Genomic DNA, 25,679 nt, shown 5'->3' with positions numbered 1-25,679 from the left:
CTAATCAGATGCCCGAACCACCTCAACTGGCTCTTTTCGACGCGAAGGAGCAGTGGCTCTACTCCGAGCTCCCTCCGGATGTCCGAGCTCCTCACCCTATCTCTAAGGCTGAGCCCAGACACCCTACGGAGGAAACTCATTTCAGCCGCTTGTATCCACGATCTCACCCTTTCGGTCACTACCCAAAGCTCATGACCATAGGGGAGGGTTGGAACGAAGACTGACTGGTAAATTTAGGGTTTTGCCTTCCGGCTCAGCTCCCTCTTCACCACAACAGTCCGGTAAAACGTCCGCATTACTGCTGATGCTGCACCAATCCGCCTGTCAATCTCCCGCTCCATCCTACCCTCACTCGTGAACAAGACCCGGGGATACTTGAACTCCTTCACTTGAGGCAACAACTCATCACCAACCCGGAGAGAGCAATCCGCCATTTTCCGGTTGAGAGCCATGGCCTCGGAGGTGCTGACTCCTAATGGGACCCTGGACTGCAAAATGTGACAGTCGGCCATGTCACTCTGAGAAGGTCCTCCTAAACTCAGAGGTCGTCTGCACAGCATTAATTAAGATAAAGCCAGTCCAGGGCGATCAAGATTACTGCTAAGAAGCTAATCTCAAATCATTATTCGTACAAAATGCGAGCTCACATTGTAGCATGTCAGTGATTTTTGCTGACCCCCCTCCCTCATTGTGTGCCTGTGGGTCAAATAGACACACGCATACACAATAGCAACTTTTTCTTCAATTTATTTTTGGATATATTATGCATATAAAATGTGCATATATTGATCAAATCAAGACCAATTTTGAAGTGTTATCAGCAACAACCTTATAATCTCAGGTTAATGGCTGCAATCACCACTGGTATGAGGTAGCATTTTCCCATTAGGTGTTGAATCTTCTTAATAAAAGTCCTCCACCTTTTCCCAAAGGTTATCAAGAAAAGGGAAATAGGGCCCTTAGTAGGAAAAAGACTTAAGTTTTTAATCAGCATGCTTTTGAAAATTTGAGTTTCACGGGACCTTCGCTGATGAAGATTTTGATTCAGACAATAAAGATGAGCTTAAAAAAAATCTCTGGGCCCTCAGCGGTCACTGATGATCTTCTTGATCCAGCTGGTGAACTTGGTGATGCGGGTGTACACGCCGTAGTAGTCCGGGCGACCGCATCCCTTCCCCCAGCTTACAACCCCAGCCAGAAACCAGCGACCCGAGGCCTCCTCACAAACCAATGGGCCCCCAGAATCCCCCTGAGAGAGAGAGAGAGAGAACAAAAAGAGCAAAGGGCATTATAAACCATTCACAACCCTAAAATTAAGAAACAAGGACACATATGCCCCCTTTCCACTACACGGTACCGGCTCGACTCGCTTCTGTGTCGTTTTCCATTACTGTAACGGTACCCCCTCAGTGTAGCTGGTCGTCATAGCGACGCTTGGTTAAACTGCTCTGACGTCATCATCAACGCGACCATTGTAAACAATGGGAAGGGATACTGTACCTAATCCTCGGTATATGTGGCTGTTTGCCACAACAAGAAGAAAACGTTTGTTCCAGAAGAGGCTACAGGCAGCAAAACGACGGACTGCAGAGAAATACAGGAGAGTCTGGGAAATGTACTTTTAAGATAACTCCTCTTCAGTATTTAAAAATGCTGGGTGGTATCCCGCACGCGCATTCTTCTTTGGCAGTCCACCCAAATGATGATGACTGTGATGCAGTTTAAGCTCGGCACGCGCCAACAGGCCCGCATCAGAGCAAAAATATCGTCCACATTTGTCACAGATGAATGTGGTTTGAGTTGGTCTGTTGTTCCTTGCATGGTGGGCCTTGTCATAGGCTTCTTGTCTCTTCTGTTCAACAGCTGTTCTCGATTGCCTTACTGTGGAACGCCACCTCTGTCTGTCCAGGGCCACTGTCTCCCAGCTGGAGTCATCTATGCCGCAGATTTTCTTGAGGCGCTCGAGCACATCTTTGAAGCGTAGCTTCTGGGCCCCCTGCTTCCTTTTCCCCTGGAGCAGCTCCCCGTAGAAAACCTCTTTTGGTAGGTGGTTGTCTGGTGTTCTCCTCATGGGGCCGGCCCGTCTGAGCTGGGAGGCTGTTATTAGGGCGCATTGATGACGCAATGACGTGTTTCTCTGACCAATCAGAGGTCTGCATTGATTTTGGTACCCGCCCCAGTTTTTTTGGACCCCCAACAAAGGTGGTACCAGAAAAGTGGTAACAGTTACCAAAATGCCGGTATTTTCCAGTAATGGAAAACAAAAAAAAAAGACGAGTCGAGTTGAACCGGTACCATGTAGTGGAAAAGGGGCAATAGTGTCCTAGATAGAAGTCTTCGGTAGCACAATAGTGTGTGTGTTCTGTTATTAAAAGTTTGTAGATTTTCCAAACCCTCATTAATAAAAGCTTGCATATGACTGTTACTCTTTCTACATGTTTGTTGTGTGCTTCTCTGTGCAGTTTCTTTCCCCTCGTCAAACCTGGCAAGCGTCTTTCTCTCCACTGCGGTAGCCGGCGCAAACCATTCTGGGAGTAACCAGGGGGCCGTAAGAGCGGACGCAGGCCTCCTCGCTGACCAGGCGCACGTCAACCTTCTGAAGCAAATTACTGGCTCTTCCTAAACAGGTCAGAGGGCGAAAGATTACTGACAGCAACAGGGAGTTTACGTCACACTTTCTTTTCTGCTCTACGGTCAGTGTATGAATGGGAAACTATTTTTAACTGCTAACTAATGGTAATAATGTTATTTTTGGGGCGTCTGGGTGGCGTAGTGGTCTACTCCATTGCCTACCAATACGGGGATTTCCGGTTCAAATCCCCGTGTTACCTCCGGCTTGGTCGGGCGTCCCCACAGACACAATTGGCCGTGGCTGCGGGTGAGAAGCCGGATGTGGGTATGTGTCCTGGTCGCTGCACTAGCGCCTCCTCTGGTTGGTCGGGGTGCCCTTTCAGGGGGGAGGGTGAACTGAGGGGAATAGCGTGATCCTCCCACGCCCTGCATCCCCCTGGTGAAACTCCTCACTGTCCGGTGAATAGAAGCGGCTGGTGACTCCACATGTATGGGAGGAGGCATGTGGTAGTCTGCAGCCCTCCCCGGATCAGCAGAGGGGGTGGAGCAGCAACCAGGATGACTCAGGAGAGTGGGGTAGTTTGCCGAGTACAATTGGGAGAAAAAGGCGGGAAAATCCTAAATAAATAAATGGGCATCCGGGTGGCATAGCGATCTGTTCCGTTGCCTACCAACACGGAGATCACCTGCTCGAATCCCCGTGTTACCTCCGGCTTGGTTGGGCGTCCCTACAGACATAACTGGCCGTGTCTGCGGGTGGGAAGCCAGGTGTGGGTAGCTCGATGGTGTTTTAAGCCCCCAACGTACTCTTCCAGGCAGCGCTGCATGGAAGGCACTGGCCCTAACCCTAACCAGTGATGTGATTGGATGAAACTGTTGGGGGCGGGGAGTGCCTTCCATGCAGTGCTGCCTGGAAGAGTACGTTGGGGGCTTAAAACACCCTCGAGTGTGTGGGTATGGGTCCTGGTCGCTGCACTAGTTTCTCTGGTCAGTCAGGGCACCTGTTCAGGGGGGGGGGGGATAGCACGATCCTCTCACGCGCTACATCCCCCTGGTGAAACTCCTCACTGTCAGGTGAAAAGAAGTGGCTGGTGACTCCACATGTATGGGAGGAGGCATGTGGTAGTCTGCAGCCCTCCCCGGATCGGCAGAGGGGGTGGAGCAGAGACCGGGACGGCTCAGAAGAGTGGGGTGATTCACTGAGTACAATTGGGAGAAAAGGGCGGAAAAATCCCCCCCCCCCCCCCAAATAAATGTCATTTATGTAGCACTTCATACATGAAGTGAAGCTCAGTTTTTGACACAGTGCTCATTTCAGAGCATCAAATATTATTTCAGGGCACACAGAATTACAAATATTTTAGCAAATATACTTAAGAATATGAAACAAATTATGTGAATCATATCAAAATGAACATTCCTTCACATATTCGCTCTAAAACTGTCACTTGTACTGAAAAACTGTCAAAATTGAAAACTATTTGTTGTTAACCAAATGTGATCCGGCCCGGTAGCGCTGAGGTCAGAAAACTCTTATGAATAATTATTGGCAATACTTAGTGCTGATTTTTCCTTTTGCCAAAAAAGGATTGTTTCTAAATGCTTTCATGGACTTCAGTGGAGTGGGGGCCGTGGACTGCGACCCAACAGAATTTAGAACGCTTTCCTAATAGAATTTTTAAAATGGGACTGCAGGGCACGGGTAGTCTAGTTAGATGCCTGTTCCCCTATGATCGACGTATTCTTGAATTGTGAAGATGTTGCTGTCTGTAAAGCTTAACAGCGGAAACGTCTGCCCTGAAACTACATTTTAAACACCTGCTTTCCCCACACCTTAAATATGACAACTGCACATGCCACAACAGGGATTAGGGAGCAGGTGGAGGAGAGCCTGGAGAGGTGGAGGTATGCACTGGAGAGACGAGGGATGAAAGTCAGTAGGAGCAAGACAGAATACATATGCATGAATGAGACCGTGGAAGGGTGAGGATGCAAGGAGTGGAGGTGACGAAGGTGGATGAGTTTAAATATTTGGGGTCAACTGTCCAAAGTAACGAGGAGAGCAGAAGAGAGTGCAGGTAGGGTGGAGTGGGTGGAGAAGAGTGTCAGGAGTGATGTGTGACAGAAGGGTACCAGCAAGAGTTAAAGGGAAGGTTTACAAGATGGTTGTGAGACCAGCTATGTTATATGGTTTGGAGACAGTGGCACTGATGAAAAGACAGGAGGTGGAGGTGGAAGTGGCAGAGTTGAAGATGATAAGAGTTTCATTGGGAGTGATGAAGAAGGACAGGATTAGGAACGAGTATATTAGAGGGACAGCTCAGGTTGGACGGTTTGGAGACAAAGCAAGAGAGACAAGATGGAGATGGTTTGGACATGTGTGGAGGAGAGATGTTGGGTATATTGGGAGAAGGATGCTGAATATGGAGCTGCCAGGGAAGAGGAGAAGAGGAAGGCCAAAGAGGAGGTTTATGGACGTGGTGAGGGAGGACATGCAGGTGGCTGGTGTGACAGAGGAAGATGCAGAGGTCAGGAAGAGATGGAAACGGATGATCCGCTGTGGTGCCCCCTAACGGGAGCAGCCGATAGTAGGAGTAGGAGTAGTTGCAGTGGCATGTGCTACTGCTACTATTACTACAACAGGTCATCCACTTTCATGAACTTTTAAGGTGGATATAAACAGGAGTCTCCATTTCCTCTTGGATGTTTGCAGTCTCACATCTCTACACCAAAAAAACAACAACAAAAAAAACAAACTACATAAGCAGTAAGTTAAAGATGTACATTTGGATGAAATTGCTTTTGTCCTATTGCCTTATCATGCTGCTGCACTTTGGTCATTATGGTCAGATGCTGTGTTACTCAGTAGTTTTAAAATCCCTAAAAATTCTAATCAAATATACATCAATTACCCAAAACTTCATGCCACCACTGCCTACATTTGCCCCCCCTCCACAATCTCCTGTGCAATGTGACACCGATCGTGTTGAAGTGTCCTTGAGCAAGACACTGAACCCCCTAACGGCTCCTGATGAGCAGGTTGGCACCTTGCATGACAGCCTTCTCCATCAGTGTATGAATGTGTGTGAATGGGTGACTGTGAGACGTACACTGTAAAGCACTTGGAGTGGTTGGTAGACTAGAAAAGCATGGCGGCGGGGGGGGGGGGGGCGTTCGGGTAGTGTAGCGGTCTATTCCGTTGCCTATCCACACGGGGAAGGTGGTTCGAATCCCCATGTTACCTCCGGCTTGGTCGGTCGTCCCTACTGACACTATTGGCCGTGTCTGCAGGTGGGGAGCCGGATGTGGGTATGTGTCCTGGTCGCTGCACTACCGCCTCCTCTGGTCGGTCTGGGCGCCTGTTCGGGGGAGAGGAGGAACTGGGGGGGACTAGCGTGAGAAGTGGCTGGTGACTCCACATGTATCGGAGGAGGCATGTGGTAGTCTGCAGCCCTCCCCGGCTCAGCAGAGGGGGTGGAGCAGCGACCGGGATGGCTCGGAAGAGTGGGGGTATTTGGCCGGATACAACTGGGGAGAAAAAGGGGGGGGAAATCCCCCCCCAAAAAATACTAAAAAGCACTGTATAAATGCAGTCTGTTAAATCAAAGTGCACCTTATGCTGAGCTAATAAATTGATTAGCTTTAACCCATGTGAACAAATATTTCATGATTTCTTTTTTTTAGCATGCAACGCTTCAACGTCTTTTTACACACGTCGTCGTCGTCTCGTTATCTTCAGTTTGCATCTATTTGCCTTTCCCTGACATGCATCGTAAATGGCCAGTTTCCCATGTGGGACCACTAAAAGTTCTTTTACTCTGGTCTGATCTGATGGAGCTTCTCCCCTTCATGTGAGTGAGTTGAGTTAATAGTAGCTTTAAATCACAGCTCAAAATCATTCCAACTGCCCCTTACCCCCTTCACGGAGCGCCCCCCAGCCCGTCACCCAGCACAGCAGGCCCGGCTCCAGCTGGTGGGTAGGTGGGGGAAGGCAGGCGGGCCGGACATGGGGGGCCAGCACTGCTGACGCGGGCCTGTCTAGCCTCAGGAGGGCCAGGTCGTAGTCGTGAGAGTCCTCGTCATAGTAGTGATGCAGGTGGATTCGCTGTACGCGCGCCACCTCCTCGGTGGAGCTGCTGCGGTAGAGCCGGAGTATGCCCAGGTGCACTGCCCACACCGACGGGGAGTAGAGACTGGGGAGGTAAAAGGTTTGGGGGAGGAGAGATAAGAATGAGATATGATAAAAGAAAGATACTGAGAGGGAGTGTAACATTGTTATTTCAAAATATTATTTAATCGAGGCGTCCGGGGTGGCGTGGCGGTCTATTCCGTTGCCTACCGCAGTGTTGTAGTCGAGTCACTAAACCTCGAGTCCGAGTCGAGTCTAGAGTCCCCAGTGTTCGAGTCCAAGTCCAAGTCCGAGTCACCAAAGAAAAGTCGAGTCGAGTCCGAGTCGAGTCCCCATTACCTGAGTCCGAGTCAAGTCCCTATTACCCTAGTCCGAGTCCGAGTCATCAAGGTTGAGTCTGAGTCGAGTTCAAAGATGGCTCCAGTGATCCACTCGGGCACAGTCAAAGATCTGACATACAAATAAAAAAGGTCTACATTAAACAAAAATGACACAGCTGTCACCATTTCAAAGGGAGTTTATTTACTTTGTGACACGATAGCCAAACAAATGCACACCCACACACTCGCACACATGCACGCGCAAGCATGCGCGCACACACACATTTTTAGAACAGTCTGAATTTCTTTGACATTCTGAACACTGGATGTTCTTCAAAACACATTTGATAGCTGTGAATAGCATGCTATTAGCAAATGGTGGAAACAGTATACAGAAGTAAGTTCCACAGCATACAATACATTCATAAAAACTAGTCAAAAGACATTGTCTCTCAGGAATAGTTAGGAACAAAAGGCTGGTGGCACTAGTTTTAAGCATACACGTTGCATTTCAAAAACATAAGATCTGACAGCATGGAACTACTCAACCTTGCACGGTGAGGCCTCATCAAAATGCCTCCATGACTAAATACCCTTTCAATGGGTGCACTGGAGGTAGGGATAGAGAATACCTGTGTGGCAATCTGATAGAGGGTAGGGAATTTGGATTTGTTTTGCTGCCAAAACCTGAGGCACGGGACTGAGTCAGAGTCCTGCTCAGCGATCAAGTTGAGGTATGCAGTCAACTGAGCCTGGCCAGACGGCTTCTTCTCGGTGGAGGAGGGAGTCCTCCTATAGTGGGAGAACATTCTCAACTGCTTCTCAGGAGGAGACTCTGAAAGTTCACCTTCCCCTGGTCCTGTTGCTTCCGCTGCATCTGCTGTTGATACCGCTTGCTTGTCACCCTCTGCCTTTATATACTCTGAAATGAGAGGGGGCATGGGGGACTCATTACAAATATGTTATTGACTAGGCCTACATGACAAATGACACGCCTATGTGCTTTATTGTAACACCTTCAATGATATAAACATCACAACAATCAAATAGTTAATCACTTAACTAACGTTAATCAAAACATTTCTCACCTTTGATCTCAGTCTTCAGCACATCTTTGACGTCACTGTCCAGCTGCACATCATGTTCTAGCCGCTGGAAGCCAAATGCTGGGTCCAACACAGATGCTATGAAGTAGGCATTGGTGAAAGGAAATTTGGTGGGGCCTCTTCCTTCAGCCGGCTCACATCCTGGTATCTTGACTGCACTGAAAACCTCTGCAAACCTTGTTTTCAAGGAGCTCTCCAGAGCTCTCACCAGAGGCCCACAGTATCTGGCTTTTCCTCTTATTTCCTGCAGGTGACAGCGCAGAGTGAGGACACAGGGCACAATCACACTGACGGTGACAGTAGTCTCACCCTGACTTAGGTTGGTTGCCTCTAAGAACGGATCAAGAACTTCGATCAGTTCTTTAAGCTGAGCATACTCTCGCGGGGATAAGATAAGGCTTTTGTGCCCCACTGATTCCAACACACTGGACAGCTTTTGCATGTCTAAATGCACATAAGCCTTCACCTGCTTCAGAGTGGAATTCCATCGTGTGGCATTCGCTGTTGGAATTGTTGCATCACCAGAACACGCTTCAAAGCAGTCTTTAAACGAGGTGCCACTGTGGAGGAGGTTGGCAGCACGGGATAGCTTTGCTAGGGTGCTTGACAGCCCACTGGTGTCTTTCAGACCATCTTTTATGACCAACTGCAGTGAATGTGTGAAGCATGATAGTCTCTGCATCTTACAGTTCTCAGCCAAAGTGTCATTGACTGTCTGTTGATCTTCTGGCATCAGGTCTTGCCATATTTCATCATCGTCCTCAAATGTGCTGGGATCATGAGCTTCAGCATCACAAGGATCCTCTAGGGGAAAGCTGGCCTGGAAAGCTTTTCTCATGTTGGATGCATTGTCAGTTATGACAAAGTTGATCTTGTCCTTAATCAGGTATTCTTCAGCACAGCATTCAAACATCATTGCAATCTTCTCTCCTGAGTGTTTCCCATGCACTCTTTTGCAGGAAAGAAGATATGACTGAAGGCTGAGTTCCTGTTTTTTTTATCCATTGCCACTGTGTGTGCTGTCACTCCAAGGAATGACTGCATCTTTCGATCACTCCAAATGTCTGTGGTAACAGCAACACTCGATGCTTCTGCCAGCTGGTTCTTTATCTGTTCTTTCTTGACTTCCACCATTCCTGGAATGGTCACAGAGGAAATTGTGGATCTTGCTATGGGCCGGTACTGAGGGTCCAGGACATGCAGGAAGTGCTTGAAGTCCTCGTTGTCAACGATGGAGAGTGGCAAGCAGCACTTAATGATTAGATCTTTTACAAGGGCATCACTTATTGCCTTCTGACGTGGATGTTTGAGGTCGTACATCCTTTGCTGTCCATCATTTAAAAATGATGTGATAGTCTTCTGACCTGGAGCAGCTGGCATCACATCTGAAGCAGTGGAGGCACGGTATTCTTGGAACCTAGGGGAAGATAGGATACACACTTTAGCTTGCTGATGCCAAACTGTTTCAAGTAATCTTTCTCACAGCAAAAAATGTGTAACGTTATAGCTATAACAATATGCAATAACAATACAAATGTTACACATTATACACATAGTGGTTTGAACCATAACCAGTTAAGTTACATATTTAGTTATCTATATAACTAACATTACCATATTAGTAGATTAACTAATGTAAACTAGCTGGATAAATGAAAAGTATGAGAAAAGATACATAATTTATGAGACTAACAGGACAGGGATTAATTAGCAAAACCCAGTCATTTAATTATTGATTTAAGTATGTTACATGCTACCTAGCTGAGCTTTAACGCTCTATCCTCCGTGAGTATGTATGTTTATTCTGTATGGGTCAGGGAGGGTGTGATTTTGTTAGAAGATAGAGCCAGTTCATAGTACTGTTCAAAAGCTACGTCGCGCGTGTCTATTTTTAGAATTTGGCACACCCAATGCTGCATATATGCAAAGAAAAATATCCCCATATTTACAGTAGCCTATGCGGTGTCACCAATCACCATACGGTTCGGTAGTTTTCGGTACATCGGGGGGGGGGGGGATGCCACATCCGTCAAATCTTGTACCGTCTCCAGCTCTCAAGAAAACCAGTGGCGGCATCCACATTAGCTTTCTTCAATTAGTCCATTTAGCGAGTAATAGCCTACAATTATTTTTATTTGCATTGTAAAGTTGTGCACATTTTATCAACATTATTTGTGGATGCATATAGGCTAGACTTCTTCCTTCTCCGCACTTGGAGAATATTCATGGCGGAGATCTGCAATGTGCGGATTTGTTGTTACTAGTTAAGATTAATGCTAACACGGTAGTTCAGAGTGGTGTGTTTTTTCCGTTAAGTGTATGCTACTTGGTAATTAGCCAAATGATAAATAAGAAAAATCAGTTTTAATCTCCCTATAACACGAAGACGCTGCGTGTTACTTACCAACTCATCATTAGTGAGATGGATGGCACGCTCGTACCGAAAGCGAACCGTACTGTGACTTTTCTGTGCAATGCTGCATTAGCATTCTAACAGTAACGTTACTTAACTTACCTATACAATCTCACTTGGTTCTAGTGATATGATATACCCGCCACACCACCGAACCCAACGGTTCTAGTGACATGATATACCCGCCACACGACCTGACCCAACATCTTGGACCAGTGGTTGAGTTACTTCAGAGGCTATTGTTACCGTAGCTAGATAGCTAGCTAGCTAACGTTAACTGATCACCAACCATATCATCAGCTGACTGCATATCACTTACTTTTCTGGGTGCATCCTTGACAGATGTCTGTTGAAGTTTGAGGTTGTCCCGGTCTTCTCCTCAATAGTTCGTTTACATATCGAACATCTAGCAGTGATCTTGCTGGAATTTGTTGTAAAATCTGTGTAAGCAAAGCGCACAATTCAGGTTGTCTCTTTAGGCATCTTCGCGCTACTGAACATGGCGGTATGCACGCCACGTGAATCCGCATGTAGGTGGAACACACGTGCCTGCCCTTACACGAAATTGAATAATGTTACAGTATTAATATAGCTATCAATATATTTTAATAGGGCCTATTATTTAAAAAAAATCTAACAAAAACAGTCTTTATCAATTAAAAAGTCACGAGTCCGGGTCTCCAACTTCCGAGTCCGAATGCAGTAAATTCGCGAGTCCGAGTCCAAGTCCGAGTCATCAGTGCTCAAGTCCAAGTCGAGTCACGAGTCATGAAAATCAGGACTCGAGTCGGACTCGAGTCCGAGTCCTGGACTCGAGTACTACAACACTGGCCTACCGACACGAGGATCGCCGGTTCAAATCCCCGTGTTTCCCCTGGCTTGGTCGAGCGTCCCTACAGACACAATTAGCCGTGTCTGCAGGTGGGAAGCCGGATGTGGGTATGTGTCCTGGTTGCTGCACTAGCGCCTGCTCTGGTCGGCCGGGGCGTCTGTTCAGGGTGGAGGAGAAACTAGGGGGAATAGCGTGATCCTCCCACACGCCACGTCCCCCTGGTGAAAGTCCTCACTGTCAGGTGAAAACAGGTGGCTGGCGACTCCACATGTATCGGAGGAGGCATGTGGTAAGTCTACAGCCCTCCCAGGATCGGTAGAGGCGGTGGAGTAGCAAACGGGACGGCTCGGAAGAGTGGGGTAATTGGCCACATACAATTGGGGAGAAAAAAAAGGGGGGGGGAATCCAAAAAAACCACAAAATTGTTGGCCATGTTGGCAAATCCGTGGCCTTACTAATTCGGTTTTCGCCAGTCTGTGTTGCCAGGATTTACAAACCGCTCTGGGCAACAATGATAACAGAAACGTAAAGAGAGAGACCTCAGAAGAACCTGGGAACAAGACGAAGCTACGAGCTCATGTCTTACATTTGCTCTGGTGTATATGTCCGGCCACCCTCCCATTCAGACACGTTTCCAGCCCACCTGGCCTGGGTCGGGCCAATCACAGCCATCTATCTAATATGAGGTGGCGCTGATACAATGACGTACAGTCTTATTTTTTCCCCACCCACATTCTGGGAACTCTGCCTCTGATTAGCTAGTACTCGTTGCCTCCATTGGTTAGGGATAGGGTTAGCCAATTAGAGACAGAGTAGGGGCGGGTCTTCCTGGGATGCAGTTGGGGGAAAAAAAACCAATGATGATGTACAGAGGGGCGCTGTTGGCTGCCGCTGATGTGGAACGATATGTTGAATCCGCTATCGGGACTATATTAAACGAACTGGAAGGTATATTTTCTCTAACGAAATAACAAACTGCACTTAAAACTTTTGTTCTCAACACCCAGGACTTGAGAGGGCTCCAAACCGACATTCGTTTGGCATTCTTTCTACCGGATCAGTAAGTAACACAACCTGCCTACTTATTAATACTACCAGATGTTTTACTCTGCCTTTACCATAAGCACTGAGATCGGGGTTTCTAGTTCAAATTGGGGTTCTTACGGTTGTTTCTTGGTTTGGACAGTAGCCAGGCTGCTAATAAATGGAAAGCCATGTGGTTGTCTTTGTGACAGTGGCACAAGCAGTCACAACACTTGGAAATGCTGGGGTGGGGGGTTGAAAAGTTGTCTACATCCGCTTTAATGGAAGACTAGCAGCTGCTAACATTTTGTGTCAGCCGTGTGATGGCCTGGCGGCCTGTCCAGGGTGTCTCCCTGCCTGCCGCCCAATGACTGCTCGAATAGGCTCCAGCATCCCCGCGACCCTGAGAGCAGGATAAGCGGCACAGATGATGGATAATGGAGAAAGACGTGTTTGCCGTACTCGCACCGGGATTTGGTGAAAGTTAAAGTACAACGTAACACATTTCCTTGCTCTGATTGGTTGTAGGTCTATCCAGTTGCCTCTAGAGGCATTTTGGTCTGCGCCCGTTAATAACGCCCCCTTGGAAATCGAAAATGAACAAAGAGCCAGACTACTTAGCGTTTGTGAATTCATCCAATTCCATCCATCCATTATCTGAACCTGCTCTCAAGGTCACGGGGTTGTTGGAGCCTATCCCAGCAGTCATTGGGCGGCAGGCAGGGAGACACCCTGGACAGGCCACCAGGCCATCACAATGTAGTACGGCCGATTCACCTGACCTACATGTCTTTGGACTGTGGGAGGAAACCCACGCAGACACGGGGAGAACATGCTAACTCCACCCAGAGGACAACCCCCAAGGTTGGACTACCATGGGGCTCGAACCCAGAACCTTCTTGCTGTGAGGTGACTACGCTAACCACTGCGCCACCCTCGTCTGATTCCCAGGCTACATAAAAGAAGGTTCAGAAAATAAACAAGAGTGAAATGACACAATTTCAGTATCAATTATACAGAGAGACATCGATTTGAAATTTTAAAAACAAATATATATATATACAGCATTTATTTCCGAAACCGTCAATGGTGTTGAGTGCTCGACTAATGAGGAGCGGAATATCAACACGGATACAGGGAAAAAGATTTTAATGCATAGCAGTGCATAGCATACTTATATATATATATACACAAATATATATATAAATTCCAACTTGTAAAGAACACAAAGCCGAATCAAAAAATACCAAGCCCATTCTCATCCTGTGCGTTATATACTGATCTTGTTGAAAAAGTGTCGTCGATGTATGACGAGAAAGGTAACCGTCTGCATCTGTATGACACGCGCCTGGTTAACCACAACTTAACCTCTAATCCAAAACTTAATCTAATTTAAACCCCAATCTTAACTCTAAACTTTACCCCTGCCCAACCTGTACAGTCTGTGGGATAAAATTGTGGAACAGTCTGAGAATTGAACTCAAAGTACAAACATTACGCAGTTCAAGACGAAGTACAAAGTACTGATTATCAAGCGATATAGAGATGATGAAGAGTTGTGTTAGCTGTCCAGGTTTTATTTATCATATGACACCATGGGATGAGAATGCGTTGCAGTACCATTTCTCTCGAACTCACCGGTCGTCATAGAAACAGTGGGCAGCAGAAACCACCCAATGGCTGGAGACGAGCGCACCCCCACAGAGGTGTCGCCCCTTGACCTGCAGGCTGGCCTGCCATGGCCACTCCCCCTCGGAAGCGTCAACTCCGCCCACTATACGGCTGGAGAACGGCCGCAGACCACAGTCTGAACACACAAGACAGAGACAAAAAGTACACATGCAAATGCAACACACACACACACACGTGTTTTATTACATGTTTGTGTGTACTAGTTGTGTGAAATGTCACATGCACATTTTTGTGCATATTGGGAATAAGCGCTATGTTTACACTAGCATTCAAACTATTGATATATCCGTATGTGTCAATATATTTCACACTTTTGCCCAGTTTGAAATGGAACCGATTCAGCGTAGTGGTCTATACCGTTGCCTACCAATACGGGGATCACCTGTTTGAATCCCCGTGTTACCTCCGGCTTGGTCGGGCGTCCCTACAGACACAACTGGTCGTGTCTGCGGGTGGGAAGCTGAATGTGGGTATGTGTCCTGGTCGCTGCACTAGCGCCTCCTGTGGTCGGTTGGGACGCCTGTTCACGGGGGAATAGCGTGATCCTCCCACGCGCTACGTCCCCCTGGTGAAACTCCTCACTGTCAGGTGAAAAGAAGCGGCTGGCGACTCCACATGTATGGGAGGAGGCATGTGGTAGTCTGCAGCCCTCCCCGGATCGGCAGAGGGGGTGGAGCAGAGACCGGGATGCAGGATGGCTTGGAAGAGTGGGTTAATTGGCCGGATACAATTGGGGAGAAAAAGGGGGAAACCCCCCCCCCCCTAAAAAAAATGGAGCCGTCCATCCATCCATTATCCGAACTCCTTATGCTGCTCTCAGGGTTGCAGGGATGCTGGAGCCTATCCCAGCAGTCATTGGGTGGCAGGTGGGGAGACACCCTGGACGGGCCGACACAAACACAAACACAAACACAAACACAAACACACCTAGGGACAATGTAGTACGGCCGAGTCCCCTGACCTACATGACTTTGGACTGTGGGAGGAAACCCGCACAGACACGGGGAGAACATGCACACTGAGGACGACCCCCAAGGTTGGACTACCCCGGGGCTTGAACCCAGGACCGTCTTGCTGTGAGGCGATCGTGCGTTGTTGGAAGGTTTGTGTGGCTGACATGCTGCTAACACAACACGACCACGGGCAGAGGTACAGTCAGGGAACACTGGGACAGACAACAAATCCGTTGACGTTTGACTCGTTAAATTTCGGTCGAAAGTTTGTTTTGACTTGTCGGTCGCTGCTTGGGCCAGAGGTTCTGCCGTCCTAACATTGACGTGACCTCCAAGAATGAGTGGGGATCGTCTCACCACAGTGTCTCTCATCCGAGGCATCAGGACAGTCTGTAATGAAGTCGCACTCTGGGTTAGGCTTCTTCAGACACGTCCCGTCGCTGCACACGTAGGTTATATCTGTACATTTTACACCTGAAAACACACACACACACACACAAACACACACACACAGATATGAGACAGTACTTCACATGGCTTCTGATTGGTCATTATTCCAGGAGTGGATTCTATAAAAGCTCCTGCATTGTTTTTATAAAGACGTAAGTGGTTTCGAATCGATTTCAGGTGTGTTACCGTCTGTGCAGTTCTCCTCGTCCATGGCGTCAGGGCAGTCTGGGTGCTGATCACACACCTTGAGGTACTCCACACACCGACTGTCCTCTGGACACTGGTACTGGGCCACACACACTGACGTACACAGGAATCATTTGGTGGGGTTTTTTTTTTTCAAATTTGGAAATAACCACGTACTAACCTCTTGGATAGGGGCGTCTGGGTGGCGTGGCGGGCTATTTCGTTGCCTTCCAACACAAGGTTCGGCAGTTCGAATCCCTGTGTTGCCTCCAACTTGGTCGGGAGTCTCTACAGACACAACTGTTCATGTCTGCGGGTGGGAAGTCGGATGTGTGTACGTGTCCTGGTCGCTACACTAGCGCCTCCTCTGGTCAGTCGCAGCGCCTGTTCAGGGGGGAGGGTGAACAGTGTGATACTCCCACGTGGTAGTCCCCCTGGTGAAACTCCTCACTGTCAGGTGAAAAGAAGCGGCTGGCGACTCCACATGTATCGGAGGAGGCATGTGGTAGTCTGCAGCCCTCCCCGGATCAGCAGAGGGGGGTGGAGCAGAGACCAGGACAGCTCAGAAGGGTGGGGTAATTGGCCGGGTACAATTGGGGATAAAAACGGGGGGGGGGGGGTCGTCTCGGATAGATTGCCTTGGCATTATTTCGGCTGTGGGTGAACTGAATGATAATTGCCCCCCTGCGATTCATACTGCACTCCAGCAGGAGCTGCATGTCCGCTGTGAAGTACCGGACGGATAAACACAAAAATGACGACGGAAGTGAACAGCATAACAAATCTACAAATGCAGCCTACAACCGGACAACAGAAGTGGTGCGTAGAAAACAGTGATATCCATTTTAACACCACCACGTTGGTCTACGCAGTAGCCTTCATCATGCCTGCTAACAAGAGTCATGATCCACAGGGATGAGCGCTCTGACCGTCTTTAATACCCACGACTATAATTGTGTTGGGTGTCGGCTGGCTAGCGCGCTCTATCCCATTTGCCATCTTGGCAAGCTGCCAAATTCTGCAAACGCGTTCTAGGATGCCAGGAGGTGGTTAGGTTTGATTCCCCGCTTGAGGAAACTAAATTTTGTGCAGTCTGTGACCTTGGTGAGGTAGAAAGTGAATTGCTCTTTGTTCCATTATAAATTAGGACGCCGTTATTGTTTGCTATGCAGAATAGAAGTCCAGAGTCATTATCGGTCCAGTGAACATGAAAAGTATGTGGCTCTTCCAGTTTGAACTGTTTAAAACGCTTAACTTGATTTCTACGGTCTGGAGGCAGAGGCCAGTCCAACATTTTGTTTAAGTTATATGACTCTATTAAACATGGCTGATCAAGCGGCACGGTGGCACAGTGGTTAGCATGGTCACCTCACTGCAGGAAGGTCCTGGGTTCGAGCCCCGGGGTAGTCCAACCTTGGGGGTTGTGCTCTGTGTGGAATTTGCATGTTCTGCCCGTGTATGAGGGGTTTCCTCCAGGGATCCGGTTTCCTCCCACAGTCCAAAGACATGCAGGTCAGGTGACTCGGCCGTACTAAATTGTCCCTAGGTGTGAATGTGTGTGTGTGGGCCCTGTGATGGCCTGGCGGCCTGTCCAGGGTGTCTCCCCGCCTGCCGCCCAGTGACTGCTGGGATAGGCTCCAGCATCCCCGCCACCCTGAGAGCAGGATAAGTGGCTTGGATAAAGGATGGCTGGATGGACTCCGTGTCTTCGTGTGCTAGCTGGACAGGGGAGATCCTACACGTTGTGTACCTGTGATTTCCTGTGTGTGATATACTAAGGTCCCTCCGATATAATCTTTGTAGTATCACGTAAGGCCATGTGGGCTGGGTATCTTTTTACTTTTTTTTTTTTCTCCCCATTGTGCCTGGCCAATTACCCCACTCTTCCGAGCCGTCCCAGTCGCTGCTCCACCCCCTCTGCAGACTACCACATGCCTCCTCCGATACATGTGGAGTCGCCAGCTGCTTCTTTCCACCTGACGGTGAGGAGTTTCGCCAGGGGGCGTAGCACATGGGAGGATCACGCTATTCCCCCCCCCCCCCGAACAGGCGCCCCGACCAACCAGGGGAGGCACTAGTGCAGCGACCAGGACACATCCCCACATCCGGCTTCCCACCCACAGACACCGCCAACTGTGTCTGTAGGGATGCCCGACCAAGCCGGAGGTAACACAGGGATTCAAACCAGCGACCCCCTTGTTGGTAGGCAACGGGAGAGACAGCCACGCAACCCGGACGCCCGCGGGTGACAACATTTTTAATACCAGGTAGTCTTCCGTTTGGGACTGTTCAGTAAAGTCTGACGCTTTTCTGAAGGCATTCAGTATAACAGCTCATAGTTTTGTGACTTAAAGGTTCAGAAGCAAAGTTACGAATCCAGTTAGAACTTCACCGTGGAGGGTTTTACTGGCGAGCGGGTCTGGAGCGAGAGCAGAGGCGAAGCCGAGCCGGAATGGAGCCAAACGCTTTAAGCGCTGTGCAGAAAATTGCTACCGCTCACATGCTCTGGTACAGATCCTTAAAATAGTGCGTGAAGGAAGGTATTTATAGACGGACGGACAGACTTTCCAAAAACTCTCTTACCACAGTTCCTCTCATCAGGTCTTACCAGAGTTCCTCTCATCAGGTCTTACCACAGTTCCTCTCATCAGGTCTTACCACAGTTCCTCTCATCAGGTCTTACCACAGTTCCTCTCATCAAGTCCGTTTGGGCAGTCCTTGATTCCATCACATGCAGGTACACACAAACCGTTCACTGTGCAGAGGAACTGGTCTGGGCATGCTGTGTCAGACACACACACACACACACACACACACAACATTCATAACTCATAGTTAGACATGATAAAACACATACACACACAGGGGCTCATGCACACACACACACACACATATATTCATAACTCATATAGTTAGACATGATAAAACACATACACACACAGGGGCTCATGCACAGACACACACACACACACACACACACACACACACACACAACATTCATAACTCATAGTTAGACATGATAAAACACATACACACACAGGGGCTCATGCACAGACACAGACACACACACACACACACACATATATTCATAACTCATATAGTTAGACATGATAAAACACATACACACACAGGGGCTCATGCACAGACACACACACACACACACACACACAACATTCATAACTCAGTTAGACATGATAAAACACATACACACACAGGGGCTCATGCACAGACACACACACACAACATTCATAACTCATATAGTTAGACATGATAAAACACATACACACACTGGGGCTCATGCACAGACACACACATATATTCATAACTCATATAGTTAAAGACATTATTGATTAAATCAGTAATTACATAGCAATCACTATTTCAATAAAAAATTTTTTTTAATTCTCCCCATTTGTACCCGTCCAATTACCCCACTCTTCTGAGCCGTCCCGGTCGCTGCTCCACCCCCTCTTCTGATCCGGGGAGGGCTGCAGACTACCACATGCCTCCTCCCATACATGTGGAGTCACCAGCCACTTCTTTTCACCTGACAGTGAGGAGTTTCACCAGGGGGACGTAGCACGTGGGAGGATCACGCCATTCCCCCCAGTCCCCGAACAGGCACCCCGACTGACCAGAGGAGGCGCTAGTGCAGCAACCAGGACACATACCCACACCCGGCTTCCCACCCGCAGACACGGCCAATTGTGTCTGTAGAGACGCCCGACCAAGCCGGAGGTAACACGGGGATTCGAACCAGCGATCCCCGTGCTGGTAGGCAACGGAATAGACCGCTATGCTACCCGGGCGCCCACACGCTTTGCACCAGTGAGTGTCTGCCACGTGTGAACTTACGATCCGATAGGTTGAAGAGACTGTAGTGCAGCTGTAGGCCCGGTCCCGTGAGTGACACCTCTGATGTCATGATGACTATGGTCGATGTGGAGACGAGGAAGAGGCGTTCGCTGTACGGCTGTAGGCCCCTGGTGCCACACAGTCTGACAAGGTGACAAAGACTGAATCAGAAGCAATATCTGTTAAAGTGCTGGTGAGCCTCTTTCGGTGGAAATACCACAAACGCACAACGTAGACTACTGACGGGGAGGTCGCCGGCTCGTAACCTTAACTCGTCCCTAAAAAGCCTGGGCGGCGGAGTGATTTCAGTTCCTCAACACCCACTGTTGAGGAGTCTTTGAGCAAAGCACTTCATCTCTGGTTTCTCAAGTATAGCTTCTCATTCTCCAACCACTGAAGACTTCAGCTGTACGGCTGCACCTTTAGTGTAGACTGTGTGGAAATGTGTGATGTGGGGTTTGAGTAGTGCCGTGCTTCACATTCAGTGTCAACGAACCCTCTCCAGAGGAAAGGTTTAAGAATCACGAAGAATTTGTCATTTTGATCGTGTACTAGAGTACACCAAAGAAACGAAATGTTGTTTCACCCAGCCCACAGCAGTGCAACACAGAAGATAAAAACATATCCAAATTTCCAAAAACACACAACAGCCACAGCACAGTCCATTCATTCAGTGCAACACAGTCCAAAAATTCCACTGTCCGGATAGAGAACGCCAGCCAGGATGACTGTCGGAACTGCCGGTCTGCATGGGCTAGCAGTTAGCTTAGCCTGCCCCGCTTCCGCATCCTGTCAGACCGCCCTCGGTGTTTCCCCTTCGGGTGCAGCTCCAGGCAGGGTCCTAGACCTGGAAGTCCCATATAAAAAATACAGGACTTCCAAGGTTCAGCAGCAAGACATTCAAAGTAAGGTTTTTTGTTTTTGGACCCCCCCCCCCCCCCAATTACCCCACTCCTCTGCTCCACCCCTTCTGCTGATCCGGGGAGGGCTGCAGACTACCACATGCCTCCTCCCATACATGTGGAGTCGCCAGCCACTTCTTTTCACCTGACAGTGAGGAGTTTCACCAGAGGGATGTAGCACATGGGAGGATCACGCTATTCCCCCCAATTCCCCCTCCCCCCCCAAGCAGGTGCCCCGACCGACCAGAGGAGGCACTAGTGCGGCGACCAGGACACATACCCACATCCGGCTTTCCACCCACAGACACGGCCAATTGTGTCTGTAGGGACGCCCGACCAAGCCAGAGGTAACACAGGGATTCGAACCGGCGATCCCCGTGTTGGTAGGCAATGGAATAGACCGCCACGCCACCCAGACGCCCAAAGTAAGGTTTCATGTAATTACTGATTCCGTCACATGTAATTACTGATGTATACTGTTTTTCAATATATAATGGAAATGTACATTTATCAATTGTGTGTGTGTGTGCGCAGTTGTGCATGAGCCTCTGTGGGTGTGTGTGTATTATTGCCATTATGTGTGTGTTTGTTTTCGCTATCTACACTCATGAGGGCCAAATGTCTTCACAAAGGTTAGTAACAATCCAGACCGCCTACCTCACGGGGACATTTTTTAGGCCCACAAGGTAAGGGGTTATTTCTGAGGTAGGGGTTAGGTTTAGGGTGGCATGGTGGCGCAGTGGTTCGCACGGTCACCTCACAGCAAGAAGGTCGTGTGTGGAGTTTGCATGTTCTCCCCGTGCCTGCGTGGGTTTCCTCCCACAGTCCAAAGACATGTAGGTCAGGTGACTCGGCCGTACTAAACTGTCCCTAAGTGTGTGTGTGGGCCCTGTGTGATGGCCTGGTGGCCTGTCCAAGGTGTCTCGCCGCCCAATGACTGCTGGGATAGGCTCCAGCATCCTCGCGACCCTGAGAGCAGGATAAGCAGTTCAGATAATGGATGGGTTAGGTTTAGGAGTAGGGTTACAGTTGGGGTCCTGGTTAGGCCTAGGGGTCTAGTATTAAGATTGGGCATTAGACTTAGATTTAGGGTTAGTTTTAGGGAAAGGGTTGAAGTTAGTGAGGTTAGTTAATGAGGGTGGGTTTCCCCCGGGTGCTCCAGTTTCCTCCCACAGTCCAAAGACATGTAGGTCAGGTGAATAAGCCATACTACATCGCTCCTAGGTATGAATGTGTGTGTCGGCCCTGAGATGGACTGGCGGCCTGTCCAGGGTGTCTCCCCGCCTGCCGCCCAGTGACTGCTGGGATAGGCTCCAGCATCCTGCGACCCTAATTGGATAAGCGGCTTGGCTAATGGATGGGTTGAGGTTAGGATTAATTTTACAGTTTTGGTTTAGGGAAGCAGGAAAAACTCCTCTCCCCACGGGGATACATAAACAAACACGTGTGTGTGGCACGGGAGCATCGTGGAAGATCCGTTAACCGGGAAGCTGAGTCTAAAATCTCTGTGCCATTCCTGGCTGCTTAAGTGTTCTTGAGCAAGCCACTGAATTCCTACTCTCTCCAGGGTTGCTGTTTTTATAGTCAGTCCCCCCAGATGTGATGAATTGAAAAGAGAACATTTTTCTTTGGGGAAAATCCCATTATTATCTAATGTCACAAATCTATAAAACAAAGCACAACAACCAGTGTCAAACTGAAACTTTTGTGGTGCACTATCGCCATCTATTGGTCAATATGGAATAGAATAAATACACTTTATTTGTCATTTGTATATAGCGTCTATCCATCCTTTATCCGAACCACTTATCCTGCTCTCAGGGTCACGGGGATGCTGGAGCCTATCCCAGCAGTCATTGGGCGGCAGGCAGGGAGACACCCTGGACAGACCACCAGGCCATCACACAGGGCCCACATACACACTCTCATAACTAGGGACAAATTAGTACAGCCGATTCACCTGACCTACATGTCTTTGGACTGTGGGAGGAAACCGGAGCACCCGGAGGAAACCCACGCAGACACGGGGAGAACATGGTAAACTCCACACACAGGACGACCCCCAAGGTTGGACGACCCCGGAGCTCGAACCCAGGACCTTCTTGCTGTGAGGCGACCGCTCTAACCACTGCGCCACCATGCCGCCATTTGTACATACATACAATGAAATGCACTCTCGGCGTGTAACCCATCCTAGCTGTGTAGCTAGGAGCAGTGGGCTGCTGCAGCGCCCGGGGACCAACCCCAGTTCTTTTTTCCATTGCCTTGCTCGGGGGCACAGACAGGAGTATTAACCCTAACATGCATGTCTTGTTGATGGTGGGAGGAAACCGAAGCACTCGGAGAGAACCCATCACAGACACGGGGAGAACATGCAAACTCCACACGGAAAGGACCTGGGACGGCCTGACGTTGGAAGCCAGGACCTTCTTGCTGTGAGGCAACAGTGCTAACCACTGGACCACCGTGCCGCCCAGTAATAAATGATAAACATTTTTCAATATTTGACAATCATATTTACATGTTGATTCTCCCATAGTTTGAATTGCTGTCTTTTTGCCAGATTAAGACCACAGATGCATCTAGGTAAGAGGTTCAATATCAGTATGTTAATAAATAAATGAATAAATAAAAGCTACAAATCTGAAGGGCTTCTTAAAAGACAAGCCATTTTTTAAAAAGCAACATCATAAGACTGAAGACTTAGCGGGGAATGTATAATTGTGAACAACCCATGGATTTCAAACTCGTCACACTGTTTTACAGCACAGACCATTAAAAAGCTGGCCTAGCAGATAACAGATAAATGTTTCTCGAGGTCTATATAAATACATAGGAGCTATCACTACTGCTACTACCACTACTACTTTTGGATGTTCCCGTTAGGGGGCGCCACAGCGGATCACCCGTTTCCATCTCTTCCTGTCCTCTGCATCTTCCTCTGTCACACCAGCCACCTGCATGTCCTCCCTCACCACATCCATAAACCTCCTCTTTGGCCTTCTTCTTCTCCTCTTCCCTGGCAGCTCCATATTCAGCATCCTTCTCCCAATATACCCAGCATCTCTCCTCCACACATGTCCAAACCATCTCCATCTTGTCTCTCTTGCTTTGTCTCCAAACCGTCCAACCTGAGCTGTCCCTCTAATATACTCGTTCCTAATCCTGTCCTTCTTCGTTACTCCCAATGAAAATCTTATCATCTTCATCTCTGCCACCTCCAGCTCCACCTCCTGTCTTTTCGTCAGTGCCACTGTCTCCAGACCACATAACATAGCTGGTCTCACAACCATCTTGTAAACCTTCCCTTTACCTCTTGCTGGTACCCTTCTGTCGCAAATCACTCCTGACACTCTTCTCCACCCACTCCACCCTGCCTGCACCCTCTTCTTCACCTCTCTTCTGCACTCCCCGTTACTTTGGACAGTTGACCCCAAGTATTTAAACTCATCACCTTCATCACCTCCACTCCTTGCATCCTGACCATTCCACTGTCCTCCCTCTCATTCACACATAGGTATTCCGTCTTGCTCCTACTGACTTTCATTCCTCTTCTCTCCAGTGCATACCTCCACCTCTCCAGGCTCTCCTCCACCTGCACCCTACTCTCGCTACAGATCACAATGTCATCCGCAAACATCATCGTCCACGAAGACTCCTGCCTGATCTCGTCCGTCAACCTGTCCATCACCATTGCAAACAAGAAAGGGCTCAGAGTCGATCCTTGATGTAATCCCACCTCCACCTTGAACCTATCTGTCATTCCTACTGCACACCTCACCACTGTCACACTGCCCTCATACATATCCTGCACCACTCCTACACACTTCTCTGCCACTCCCGACTTCCTCATACAATACCACACCTCCTCTCTCGGCACCCTGCCATATGCTTTCTCTAAATCCACAAAGACACAATGTAACTCCTTCTGGCCTCCTCTATACTTCTCAATCAACATTCTCAAAGCAAACATCACATCTGTGGTGCTCTTTCATGGCATGAAACCATACTGCTGCTCGCTGATCATCACCTCTCCTCTTAACCTAGCTTCTATTACTCTTTCCCACATCTTCATGCTGTGGCTGATCAACTTTATACCTCTGTAGCTACTACAGCTCTGCACATCACCCTTGTTCTTGAAAATCCGTACCAGTATGCTTAACTACACAAGAGCAAACTGAAAAACAGGCATACAGGAGGCTGTTTCAGTCATTCCACACATGCTTTGTCTTTACCTGTTGTCACTACTTGTTTTGAGTATTATAAGTACACAAAATGTCGGCTTTCTAATGTTTGTTACTTCAGTTGGGTCCTTAAATAAAATCAGAGGTTGGGCACTTAAGACTGCCAATTCTGTGCTGCAGAACATAGCGTGCTTTGTTTGTGCTAGCTAGTTTATGCAACAGATCTTGCTGAATCCTTCTGTTCCCGCTCATCGGTCGAATTACCACGTAAAGCTGGGCGAACACAAAGAGGACTTTCAAAATCTTCTCCAGTTTTAAAAAGGAGAGCAACACACAACACACACAACAGCTAAGTTTAGAGATGGTTTTTTGACTCCATTATGAACGTGTTCACATGGGACGACCGGGTTAAGTACAGGATTGCACAACTAGCGGTTTGATGTACCGATGTTATCATGCCGCTGATTCTATCATCCCTCATGCTGTCATACACACACAGATGTCATCCTATACTTGTGGGGACCCCTTGTTGACTACATTCATTCCCTACCCTTAACCCTGACCTTAACCATCAGAACTACGTCAGAACACTATTCATCCCCGAGGGGAAATTGGGTTCTATTACAGACACTCGCGCTCTAGTAAGAAAAACAGAAACAAAAAGAAATAAGAACAAAATATATCAACAAGCGTGGTGCACATAACACCCTATCTATACTGCACTACCGCAACACAAAACAACAGCACAAACAAACCCGACAGGGTAACACAAGTGGAAGGGCAGTCCGGTGACCATTAACTGCGAGTGTGTGACCCTCTGAGGGAGGAGTTGTAAAGTTTGATGACCACAGGCAGGAACGACCTCCTGTGGCGCTCTGTGGTGCATTTCGGCTGAATGAGTCTATCACTAAAAGTACTCCTGTGCCCGACCAGCACCTCGTGAAGCGGGTGGAAGACATCGTCCATGATGGCACATAACTTCAACAGCGTCCTCCTCTCAGAAACCACCGCCAGAGAACCCAGCTCCACACCCACAACGTCACCGGCCTTGCGGATCAGTTTA

At 48.5% G+C, this 25,679-nt stretch overlaps 1 protein-coding gene across 1 annotated transcript in view; it reads right to left on the bottom strand.

The window, feature by feature from the left end:
* Positions 1-747: 747 nt before the first annotated feature.
* LOC130112697 (transmembrane protease serine 6) overlaps positions 748-25,679 on the bottom strand; it is a 45,192-nt gene continuing 20,260 nt past the window's right edge. The window contains exons 11-18 of the mRNA XM_056280160.1: positions 19,531-19,673; positions 18,359-18,457; positions 15,676-15,789; positions 15,397-15,513; positions 14,033-14,201; positions 6,487-6,764; positions 2,483-2,619; positions 748-1,249 (exon numbers count right to left, since the gene is read on the bottom strand). Of these exons, the coding sequence (XP_056136135.1) occupies positions 1,085-1,249; positions 2,483-2,619; positions 6,487-6,764; positions 14,033-14,201; positions 15,397-15,513; positions 15,676-15,789; positions 18,359-18,457; positions 19,531-19,673 (1,222 nt within the window). The 3' untranslated portion in view covers positions 748-1,084. The remainder of the gene's footprint in view (positions 1,250-2,482; positions 2,620-6,486; positions 6,765-14,032; positions 14,202-15,396; positions 15,514-15,675; positions 15,790-18,358; positions 18,458-19,530; positions 19,674-25,679) is intronic.

The sequence above is a fragment of the Lampris incognitus genome, chromosome 5 (assembly GCF_029633865.1).
Source record: "Lampris incognitus isolate fLamInc1 chromosome 5, fLamInc1.hap2, whole genome shotgun sequence".
Classification (NCBI taxonomy): Eukaryota; Metazoa; Chordata; class Actinopteri; order Lampriformes; family Lampridae; genus Lampris; species Lampris incognitus.
The sequence above is the reverse complement of the archived record's forward strand: the minus strand, read 5'-3'. Positions and strand labels throughout refer to the sequence as shown.